This window comes from Lontra canadensis, unplaced genomic scaffold (genome assembly GCF_010015895.1).
Source record: "Lontra canadensis isolate GAN:19392208 unplaced genomic scaffold, GSC_riverotter_1.0 scaffold12, whole genome shotgun sequence".
Lineage (NCBI taxonomy): Eukaryota > Metazoa > Chordata > Mammalia > Carnivora > Mustelidae > Lontra > Lontra canadensis.
Window position 1 is genome coordinate 28,907,611 of NW_022631006.1, and position 11,560 is coordinate 28,919,170.

At 47.8% G+C, this 11,560-nt stretch overlaps 1 protein-coding gene across 2 annotated transcripts; it reads right to left on the minus strand.

The window, feature by feature from the left end:
• Positions 1-1,748: 1,748 nt before the first annotated feature.
• KLHL33 (kelch like family member 33) lies at positions 1,749-11,480 on the minus strand. Of its 2 annotated transcripts, XR_004382583.1 has the most exons (6): positions 11,443-11,480; positions 10,401-11,173; positions 5,658-6,582; positions 5,376-5,543; positions 4,162-5,270; positions 1,749-1,857 (listed from the first exon to the last, which is right to left on the minus strand). XR_004382583.1 is itself a non-coding variant. In XM_032856949.1 (5 exons), exons 2-5 carry the CDS (start codon positions 11,152-11,154, stop codon positions 4,718-4,720), a joined length of 2,400 nt encoding a protein of 799 aa, XP_032712840.1. In that variant the 5' UTR covers positions 11,155-11,173; positions 11,443-11,480; the 3' UTR covers positions 3,656-4,717. The 2 variants fall into 2 exon arrangements, 1 of the variants encoding a protein (XP_032712840.1); XM_032856949.1 differs by lacking the exon at positions 1,749-1,857 and having other exon boundaries at positions 3,656-5,270.
• Positions 11,481-11,560: the final 80 nt, after the last annotated feature.

Genomic DNA, 11,560 nt, shown 5'->3' on the forward strand with positions numbered 1-11,560 from the left:
TCACACTCTTCCACATGTAGCCCCTTGATCCCAGGGGTTGGCTAAGATTTGGAATGCAGTCTAGGCCCTGAAAGAGTAGTTAGGACTTTCTTGCCTATAGACCCCAAACTGTGACGCTTGTCTAAGCCAGCCTCTTGGTCCTTATGTACAGGTATGTCACCTGGAAACTGCTCTCATAAACAGCTTTCCTCTTCATTACCTAGACTGTGCCACATACCTTGGCTTCCTGCACTTTATAAAGAAAAGTTTGAATGACATGATCTCTAAAATCTCCTCATTCCGTGATTCCATTAAGCAATCTTGCTGGGCAGTTTTCCAGTCTTCTGGCCTTGTTGCTTCTTCAGCCCAGGCTCTTTCTGGGCAAATAAGGATACTTGGTTTTGTATCTGCTAGGATTTTCACATCACTTTCACCTCCTTTTTTTTTCTCATTTTAAACTTTTTCCTCCTCTTAAACTTTCCAGGTGTCCAGGACATAATACATGTAATGTTTTTAACAGATAAAACATTGGGACAAGAAACCAGTTAGGTTTCTATTTCAGTAGCTCAGAATCACATGATGAGTCAAGTAAAGAAGAAAGATAAGGGGAGAACAAGCTTAAATGATTTCAAAGCTTTGTGTATAGGAAAACGGCAAAACTGATAATATCAACAAAGCCTGATGAATCTGAAGTCATGACGGTGGTTCATCCAAGTAGAGGTGAGGAAGGCAGGAAAAAAATCAGACTAGAACCCAGGTTAATTATTATGACTTTACATGGAGGGGAGGGAAGATTTCTCAAGGAAAATGAACATAAAGCAAGGTAAAGGAAGAACATGGACAACCTAGAATGAGGCACAGGAGACCAAGGATCCTGGTAGTTCAATGCATTTACTGATACCAGACATCAGCCTGCATGTCCAGTCCTATCCAGGTCCTGAGTCAGTCTTAAAAAGATGGGAGCAATACAGAAATTTCATCCTTACCCACAATGGAGGTTGAAAGAAGAGTGTGGAGGGACCTAAAATCCTCATTATCTGATGTACCAAAGGTAAGAATCCTGGGCCTCCACACACTCACCAAACTGTAGCCTAATCCCTGGATTCCCATGATTGCCCACTCTGTGTGAGTGTTTTCCATCCCATTCCTGATTCTCACTCCATCTCCCTTCTGGGGTTGCAATACTACACTGAATCTCAGACCACTTGACTAGTGCCCCAACCTGTTACCTGCCCTATATCAGGACTTTCTCAGTGAGGAGTAGACCACTGGCCACTGTCCTGCTACAAATCAGAGGCCTTCATCTCTCTTCTCACTCTTTCCTCAACCCAAAACCTAATAATGAGGGGGTGCCTGGGTGACTCAGCTGTTTAGGTATCCAATTCCTGATCTAAGGGTCATGAGTTCAAACCCTGCATCGGGCTCCAAACACATCTGGGTGGGATGCCTACCTTTAAAAACAAACAAACAAAATCCTAAATAGCAAAAGCTAGAGACTTCTGTAACTAACTACCCCTATCCACATACTTTTGGGATCCTTGGCTGTTAGCATTACCTGGAATGGAGCCATGCCCTTTTGGATAATATAGCTTTCTGCCACCTCTTTGTTTTTTGTTTTTTTTTTTTAATAATTTTTTAAAATTTATTTATTTGTTTGTTTGTTTGTTTGTTTGTTTAAGTAATCTCTACACCCAACATGGGGCTTGAACTCACAACCCCAAGATCAAGAGTCACATGTTACTCCAACTAAGCCAGCCAGGCATCCCCTCTACTGCCTGTTCGGATTGGAAAAGTAAGATAAGGCCCAGGAGAGTGTGCTCTCTGGAACCAGGGGAGGAGAAATATTCAGGAAAGAGCCAATTTTCAAGCCAGTCAATCCTGCAGAAAGGTGAGGGAGAATGAGGATGGCCTTATATTATTAAGTGACAAGTGGGTCATGGTGACAACTAGGGTAGGTGGTTTCAATAGTGTGGTGGAGATAGAAGCCAAATTACATGGGACTTTTACATGATTTTTATAATAGAAAAACTGAGACAAGAATCATTCAATAATTATGAAACCTTTATTTTAGTCTGCCTTTGCCTACAAACCACAAAAAATATGTTCACAGAAGTTCATCCTAAAGACTCAATCCTCATAGTTTCTCAGAACCCTCAATACCCTTCTTCTCTGGTTTCTTCAATCTTTCTTCCCTTTTCTCATATATATTCTACTTATCCCTCCTTATGTTGTTCATCTATGCTTCAAACCAGAGATACAGGGGGGCAAAAGAACTTAATAATGAAATCTCAAAAAAAAAAAAAATAAAATAAACAAAAGTATGTCAAGCACCTCCAGGCCAGGATGAAGAAAGGCACAAGAGAGACTCCTTTATCTCACCCTTAGGAGCACGAGAATCTTTTGTTTGTTTGTTTGTTTGTTTGTTTTTTATTTTTATTTTTTTTAAATAATTTTATTTTTTATAAACATATATATATATATATTTTTTCCCCCAGGGGTACAGGTCTGTGAATCTCCACGTTTACAAACTTCACAGCACTCACCATAGCACATACCCTACCCAATGTCCATAACCCCCCCCAACCCCCCTCTGCCCAGCAACCCTCAGTTTGTTTTGTGAGATTAAGAGTCACTTATGGTTTGTCTCCCTCCCAATCCCAACTTGTTTCATTTACTCTTCTCCTACCACATTAACCCCCCATGTTGCATCTCCTCTCCCTCATATCAGGGAGATCATATGATAGTTGTCTTTCTCCGATTGACTTATTTCGCTAAGCATGATACCCTCTAGTTCCATCCATGTTGTCGCAAATGGCAAGATTTCATTTCTTTTGATGGCTGCATAGTATTCCATTGTATATATATACCACATCTTCTTTATCCATTCGTCTGTTGATGGACATCTAGGTTCTTTCCATAGTTTGGCTATTGTAGACATTGCTGCTATAAACATTCGGGTGCACGTGCCCCTTCGGATCACTACGTTTGTATCTTTAGGGTAAATACCCAGCAGAGGAGCACGAGAATCTTAATGAACAATGGTAATAGAAAACTGACCTATACAAAGAACTGGCCCTTCTTTGCCCTGAGCTGCTCAGGGGTCAGAAATGGAAATACCAAACAGGAAAGACTTAGGAGAGTTGTGGATGGAGGGGATATATAATTAAGTGCAAGCTACTATCTTCAGAAAAGCTCCAGAGAAGAGGGTGGGCTGCAACAGCAGCAGAAGCCTCCAAAGAACCCTCTGGAATACTGGCATTCCCTTTGCTAGAGAGACACAGGGCACTACATGTCCCACCTGCTCCTTTTCTCTGACTGGAGTGCCTTTCCCCTTTTCTGACTGGTGAGTTTCCAAGGAGTCTTCAAAATCCTATCCAAACTACACCCATTTGATGAGGACTTCCTTAGCAGAAGCTTTCCTGGGCAGAGTTCACTCCTCTGTTGTCTGAGTTCTCACACCTCTAAAAGCTAGCGAAGAGAGGATGAGATAAGTGGCCCTATTCCTAAGTCCACCCACAAGTCTACCTGCTGGTCAGGAGCTCTCCAATCTCTGTGTCCTTGTGCCTCATTTAGTGCCTGGCACATAGTAGGGGATTGGTCACTATGTGGGAGAAGGGAGAAGAGAAAAGAAAGAAGAAAGAAAAGGAAAGAAAAGAAAAAAGGAAAGGAAAAAGAAAGGAAGAAAGAGCATGGTGGAGGAAGGGAGAAAGGAAGCATCTGACTTAATTTTGCCTGGCCACAAAAAGGGAAATGAATCTTAAAAACTCAAGAAGAAAGAGAAAGAAAGGGGGGAAACCACTTTTCTGAGTCCTCTTTGTCTCTCACTTTTCCTCTCTTCCACCTCCTCTCACAACTTAGGACCTCATACCGCAACTGTCCTGTTGTCACTCCTGATCCCTGAACTCACCTCAAAGGAAGGAAAGAAGCCAGTCAGGCTTCTGGCTTTTTCCATCCCACCACTCAAACCTCATCCCATCCCTTTCCCACTATAGACACCTGGCTCCTTTGCCTGGGCCTCCTCCTCTTCCCCACATGCAGCATTCCCGCCTCATCTCCTGGGCAACTCAGGCTCCCGTGCAGCACCAGGTTGTCAGGTCGGGACAAGGACTTCTGCCAACAGACTCTTAGGGGCAGCCTGAAGTGTGTGGGCTGAGGAAACATTGGACTGAACCTGCAAGTTACCTGAGAAAGAATATTGCCAAGAGGGTTTAGGTGTCCCAGGGATTGGAGAGTAGAAAAGAGCAAGTCCTGAAAAAGGGAAGAGCATGACAATTACAGTCCTTTCCCCACACTCCTCATACTCTTTCAGGGGTGGCCCTTCCATGTTTTTCATTTTGATCCATGGGTCAGAATCAGCACTTTTGCTGACTGTCCTCTCGTGGCCCCTACACACTGACTACTGGAACTTCTTAACTGTCTTCCCCACTAGATACGCTTGCCCCACCAACAATCGTGTCAGGGTCCCTAAACCTTGTAGAGCTGCTCCTGGGCCTCCTCACCTTATCCAGGCCTTCAGCTGCCTCCCCCTCTCCAACAGCCTTTTTCCAGGAGTTCTGGAGCTACCTTTTGCTCAACAGAGATCATATATACAAAAGCAGTTTGTGAGTTATGAAACACTGTGCTAAAATAAAATGCTATCATGAATAAAGCCTTCTCCTTCTCCCCCCATCATCTGTGTCCTTCTCTCATGATATTTCTGATCCCTTCCTCCACCCCCTCAGCCCCTGCTGCTCCCCTCTCACCCAGCAGGTTTGGTTTGGTGCCGCATGGGAACTAAAGCTATGTGCTGCACAGTGGGCAGCTCCAGGATGCAGGCTGGCATCTCAGCCTGAGGCTTCGGTAGAGTTCCCAGGCAAAGCCAGCGGCCCAGGCCAGGGCAGTAAGCATGGATAAGGTGGGAGAGGGCATAAGTACGGTGGCTGTAGCCCCCTAGCACCAGGAGCTCCCCCTGCAGAGCTGCACCTGCAGCCCCCACATGGGGGGAGGGCAAAGGTGCCAGATGAGTCCAGCTATCAGTCCTTGGCTCATAGGCCTCAAAGCTCAGTAGGTCCCCCGTTTTGCCTAGCCCACCTACTACATACAGCCGGCCCCCCAGAGCGGCCATGACATGGCCAGCCCGAGGTATGCCCATAGGGCTCAGAAGTGTCCCTGGATTCTCCAGCTTGGGGTCATAGTGCAGCAAAGAGGACAGGTATTGGCCAGCACCGCTGCAGCCACCGCTCACGTACAGTCGGCCCTCCAAAACAGCAGCTGCGTGGGCAAAGCATGGTGCTGGAAGGGCAGGAGCTGGCCTGAGGGAGAACAGGGCACCTGATCAGGCAAAATTCCTCTTCGGCTTCCCTTCCAAGTCCCCTAGTCTCTCCCTGATGTCTAGAAACAGCCCCTTCCCTGCTCACCTCCAGACATTGAGCTCGGGGCTATATGCCTCCACAGAGTCGAGAGCAACATCACCGTTCCGGCCGCCCAGGGCATAGAGTAGTCCATCCAGTGCCACCAGGGGAAAAAAGCTCCGAGCCTGGCACAAAGGCGCCATCTCCTCCCAGTCCTCTTGACTGGGGTCCCACCTGGACACAGTGGAATGAGAGGTGAGAGTAGTGACCCCAGGACTCTGCGGTTGGCTGGCCAACAACTTCCCTCAGCTGCCCACCCTGAGGCCTGCTCTTCAATGGGGCCCATACCTGAGAGTTGAAGCCAGGGTGTTGGCATGACTGTAGAAATCCTGTCCCCCACACACATAGAGTTCACTTCCTGCCAGGCTCGCAGCCCCATGCCGAAAACGCCCGGGGGCAGGCAGGGCAGGGAGCTGTCCCCAATCCACAGTTCGAACCAATCCTGTACCGCAGCAGAAGGCCCGGGCCCACCACACTCCTCGGGATGGCTGTCTTCTGGCCATGTCTGATCGGAGCCCATCCCCGCCAATCACTACCAGGGCCTGGTCAGGCTCCCTCCGCCTCACTTGACCCGGAACTGCAGCCTCCACCAGGAGCTGATGCAGCAAGTCAAGGGGCAGGGCTGGAGGCAGCCCAGCTGCCCGTACCCTCCGCAGCTCCCTGGTGGACATGCGGCCAAAGCGAACGCATCGAAGCAGGGCCTTAGCCTCTGACTCCTGGGTCTCGGGGTTGGCAGCTAACCAACGCCATGCGGCCATGAAGGCCTCAAACTCCTCTTGCACGTGTAGTTCATCGCTATCCAGGAGCTCGGCCAGGCAGGCAGATGGTAAAGAAGGGAAAGTGGGGCACAAAGCCACAGCAGGCAGGTGGGTGAGGAGGTAGTGACGGGCTTTGCTCCGGAGCCCCTCTAATCCAGGGGCTTCAGCTATGGGGAACAGGGCCAGGCAGCGTGCAGGGCTGAGGCCCCGGGCCAAGGCTCTCTGGCACAGAGCAAGGCAAGAAGAGCTCTGGTACTGCAGTGCAGCCTGGGCAGCTCTCAGTAGTCCTGGCCACCTTGCCCGCACGGCACCAGAGTAGGCGAAAGAAACGAGAAGTCTCAGGTCCTGGGCAGAGATGGTATGCAGAGACACCTCTGTGCCCTGGGATTCCCTCATCCCACTCAGGAGCATGGCGCCAAAGAACTCACTGCCACAGGCCAGGGCTGCTCGGTGCACTGCAAGAAGAAGCAGAGGGGAATCCAGAGTGTTGCAAATTGCCAGGCACGATCCCAGCTTCACACCCCCAACTTAGGCCCACCACCGAAGGCCACAGGCCAAACTGTGGTGTGCAAAAGAATACCATGGGGTGCTTGTTAAAATGCAGGATTCAGGGACCCACCCCCCAAAGATTCTGACTCAGTAGGTCTGGATGGAGACCCTAGAAATTTGTATCTTTATATTTTCAAGCATCCTGCATGATTCTCATGTTAGTGGCCTAAAGACACTGCAATAAACATTGCTTTTGTTTTTCGTTTTGTGTTTTTTTTTTATCTAGGTCAATTAGAAAAAGAGCCTTGATGGATCAAGTTGAGTAGATGCTATAGACAGCATTTGCTAAAAGGGGGCAAAAAACAAACTGCAAAGACCAATGTGCAATTTATATAAGTTTGTATTGTGAACAAAATAAAGTTATTTCCTTTGCCATTGTAAAAGCCACTGGCTTCAGTCATTCTGTTATTCCAGTTTTAATCAGAAAATGGTACCACATTCAGGAATGGCTGTGACCTAACCTCCTCTAACTGCCATCTCCTACTTAAGGTTTCCTATTTACAGCTTTTCTCTGCACACCTCCCGCCCATGTCAGTACAATTCATGGAATCATGACATTTTAAACTGGAAGCCTTCGAAATCATCCAGTTCTGTTGTTCCTTTTAAGAGAAGGAAACTGAATCCTACAGAAAGGAAGTGATTTATTTTCTATCCCGCAGATAAGAAGATCTGAGCTGATCTCACCACCCAATGGCAATGATGTCAGGCTGCAAGGAGCATACTGGGGTATCCATACCCTTCCTGTCTGCATGGCCCCCGTGACACCAAACTATCCGGTTAACCAAAGCTACTAAATCACTAAACTCATATGCTTCCTAATGCAACTCAATTTAAGATATTTGGCATTTGGCATGGAGTATTATGACCAAAATATTTAACCTAAATCTAATCGAAGCTCTAGCTCTCAATTCAAATTTATAGGAAATTGAGAGACTAAAGGAAAAGTTAAAACCATAATGGAAAACATATACACATCTAGAAAATGGAGCATTCTATAAGCTAACTAATCCTGTTTTTTCAACTAAGTCAAGTCATCACAAGAATAAAGGAAACATAAGAGATGTGTATCTGAGCACAGCATAATCCTCAAGCGGGTCCTAGGTTGAAAGAACCAGCTCTAAAAGACGTTTTTTGGACAAGTGGGAAAATTTCAACATGGACTAGATAATACTAAGGAATTATTATTCACTTCATTAGACATAAGGAAGGTATTATGGTAATGTCCTCTTTTAAAGAGACACAGACCCAAGTATTTATCAGCAAAATGTCAGATTTACTTTAAACTTCAGTGATAAATAAAGAGATGAAACAAATATCATAAAAATGTTAACTGTTAAGGGGTATCTGGGTGGCTCAGTGGATTAAAGCCTCTTCCTTCAGCTCGTCATGATCCCGGGGTCCTGGGATCGAGTCTCGCATAGGGCTCTCTGCTCAGCAGGGAGCCTGCTTCCCTCTCTCTCTTCTGTCTGCCTCTATGCCTACTTGTGATCTCTGTTAAATAAATAAAATCCTTTTAGAAAAATGTTAACTATTAAGTCTGGGAGATGGGTATTTGAGTGTTCATATTAATATTTTCTTAATTTGCTATGTGTTTGAAATGCTTCATAAGAAAAAAGGGGGAAATGCTATTGGAAGTCCTCTCAGGCAGGTAACAGGGCTGAACTCCCAGGAAAGCTTACAAACCTCCAGCTGCTCTGACCAACTGTGGTACATTGGCCTCTCTCAAAGGACAGGTGATGTTGATGTGGCTTTCCACTATCTTTTTAAGCAGTCAGTAGTGCCTCAGTGCTTCCTGAGAAGTGATTATCAGTGACAGCTTTCAAATACATATTGCCTGAGAAAAACTGCATTCCTCAAGTCAGGTAAGCCTTTTCAGTTCCCATATAGTCAACCAACCTGTAGCTCAGGGCCACAGGGAAAGGGTTATGGCCACTTGTATTCTCCCTCCTATTCATCATTATTCCCTAGAATTTTACATGGCAGGTTTCCACCATTAATTTGAAATGTTTCTTAGGGAAATGAAGGCAGGGATAGAAGTACGTTTAAATTCCAAACCCTAGGGGCACCTGGGTGGCTCAGTGGGTTAAGCCGCTGCCTTCAGCTCAGGTCATGATCTCGGAGTCCTAGGATCGAGCCCTGCATCGGGCTCTCTGCTCAGCGGGGAGCCTGCTTCCTCCTCTCTCTGCCTGCCTCTCTGCCTGCTTGTGATCTCTCTGTCAAATAAATAAATAAATAAATAAAATCTTAAAAAAAAAAAAATTCCAAACCCTAGAGAAAACTTTATAACTATGAAATTGTAAATCCCCCCTCCAGTTACTACTATCAGAAATGATAACAAGCACACAAAGACCTGCTGTGGATTAGAATCTCCCCCCATCCAAATCATACGTTGAAGCCGTAGTCCCCAGTGTGGTGATATTTGTAGGTGGGGCCTTTGGCAGGTAATTAGGTATGGGAGTGGAACCCTCATGAATGGGATTATTACCCTTATAAGAATAGACATTAGCGAGATAACCTCTCCCTCCACCAGGTGGGGATACAGTGAGAAGGTGACCCTTTGCAAACCTGGAAGAGAGCCCTAACTAGAACGTGACCATAAGGGCACCCTGATCTTGGACTTCCAGGCTCCAGAACTGTTAAGAAATAAATTTCTGTTGTCAAACCACGCAGTCTATGGTATTTTTGTTAAAGCAGTCCAAGCTAAGGCTGGATGGTTTTTCCTCTGGGAGTCCCAGAAGCACTTTAGGTTCCAGTCATTCCAATGAGCAGTAACTTTGTGATTTTGGACCTGTCTTGAAGTCTGGTCTCTTTATCAGTAAGGTATAAAAGCTGAACTAGATAATCTCTGAATCAATACCTTTTAATTTCAAATTTGTATGTGCCTGCATTCTAACTCCGATTTGTCAGATCCTATGTGTCTTTGGTTTGGTTGCACAGAAGGGAATGCATGGCCTAGTGAAAGCAGACTGGGCTATTGAATATCAGCTAATATCCTTGTTCTCACCAGTTATCATCTCTTAGTTTACCACTTTCCCCCTGCATCTAGGGATAATGATACCTACTTTACTAGTTTAAAGCAAGAATGAAAAGAGAGGACGTGTGTAAAAATTCCTGGACCCCCGTACCTCACTAAGTTAGTAGAATCTGAATAATACTCAATTTATTCAACCGTCCTTAGCTTTCCTAGTGATGAACACAGTTAACTTCAAAGTGCCATGTCCTGGTAGTCTTAAGATTGTGGAAAAACAAAGCCAGATCTTGTTGTTAGCTGTAGGACTCCTATCTACCATGGTGTCAAGAACACTTAGGTGAGAGGATACACGGTGAGTTTTCCCACCATATTCCTCTGGCTTTCCTATGTCCTAAATAGAAGATGCCAAGAAGGGCCTTTGGTTAAACACCCTGTTTGAATCAATCACTTTCTGCTTGTTCTCCTGGCTTAGACTATACTCCTAACACCAGCCAGCTGGCTGGAAATCCCTTGTTACTGGGCACAGGGAAAGCCACACGCTGAAGGGTCATCTTAAATCTGTCAGTGCTCCCAGGAAAACAACTCAGCTGCGCATGCCTCACTCTCAGTGGGTCAGGAAAGGCACCAAAGGCCACCCCCAGGGAAATTCTGACTACAGCAGGGATCAAAACCACTGTAGTAGGGATCAAACCACCCACAGCTTGCACACACATATTTGCACCTGCAGTAATGTAATGCCACCCAGGTCCTCACCTCGCAGCCGACAGCCGCCTGCCTCCAGCTCCAGGTCGCACCCGACACCCTCTTTGTATAGGAGCTCAATACTGCGCAGGTTTTCCCTCAGCGTCTCCACCTGGCTGGGCGGCTTTCCGTCTTCCCTGGCGCTTCCAGCCCCTTCGCATCTCCACTGGGCCGCGGCCTTCACCCGGGGTGCTCCCAGAGCCTCCGCCACGACCAGCACATCGCCCCCCGGGGCAGGGCCCAGGAACCCCTCATAGGCAAAGGTCAGCACGGCCTCCCAGGCCCTGGCGGTCACGTCTAGGCTGAGGGGCGGTTGTGGACCTCTGCCGCCCAGCAGCCTGTCTCGGAAGAGGCTGCTAATCGCAGCCAAGATTACCCGATGCACCCCGTATACTCGCCCCGCAACCGACACCTCTTCGTCCAGCAACAACCTCTGCTCCCGAAGCCGCTGTGCCTCCGCGAAAAACTGGCTCGGGTGTTCCTCGCTGCGCAGTCCCTCCGGCTCCGCCGAGTAGTCTTCGTCTTCAGTCTCTTCCTCCTCTTCTTCCTCTAGGGACAAGGCTGGAGATGGAAGGTTCCCCGGGGCCAAAGGCCTGGGGACAGTGTCTTCCAGAGGAAAGGGGGGCAAACCAGGATCCTCGTCCGGGGAACGAGGCCAGGAAGGGGTTCTCCGATCGGCTAAAGGGAGGCCGAGGAGGTCCTTCTGGGCAGGAAGAGAGGCGCTCCCGGGGTCGGAGGGATGATGTGCGGAGTCCGAGACGCTCATGGTCGGGTTCGCTGTTTTGCCGCAGGTGACCAGAGGGAAGAGAGGAGGGGTTCAGAGCTGGACCCAGAGAGGCCGGAGGAACCCCTGCCTCCAACCGGCAACATGACAGTCCCTCTCCCTACTTCAAACCCCACTCCCCACCCCCAATCCCAAGTCTCGAGCCCCTAGGCTATGCTGCCCGACTCTGGGATTCACCAAGCGCAGCGAAGCGTGCAAGGAGCCTGTGTACGGATTCAGTACCCGCAGTGTATCCCACCCGGCTTGCCCCCAGCCCATCCCGATAGTCACCCTCCCGAGAAACCAGCGTTCCTCCTGCCTCTCACTTGAGCCTTATTAGCTTCGGACCGTGTGGCAGAGGGAACTTGCCCCGCAACCGGGTCAATGGCCCCACCCGACTAATTATAGC

Bases quoted from the DNA above. Each gene is read 5' to 3' on its own strand.
- KLHL33 (XM_032856949.1), bottom strand. From the start codon at position 11,154: ATGAGCGTCTCGGACTCCGCACATCATCCCTCCGACCCCGGGAGCGCC. The intron at 5,544-5,657 runs GTATGGGCCCCA...CACTGTGTCCAG, and splicing joins ACCCTGGCTTCAACTCTCAG to GTGGGACCCCAGTCAAGAGG. The intron at 5,271-5,375 runs GTGAGCAGGGAA...GTTCTCCCTCAG, and splicing joins CCCGAGCTCAATGTCTGGAG to GCCAGCTCCTGCCCTTCCAG.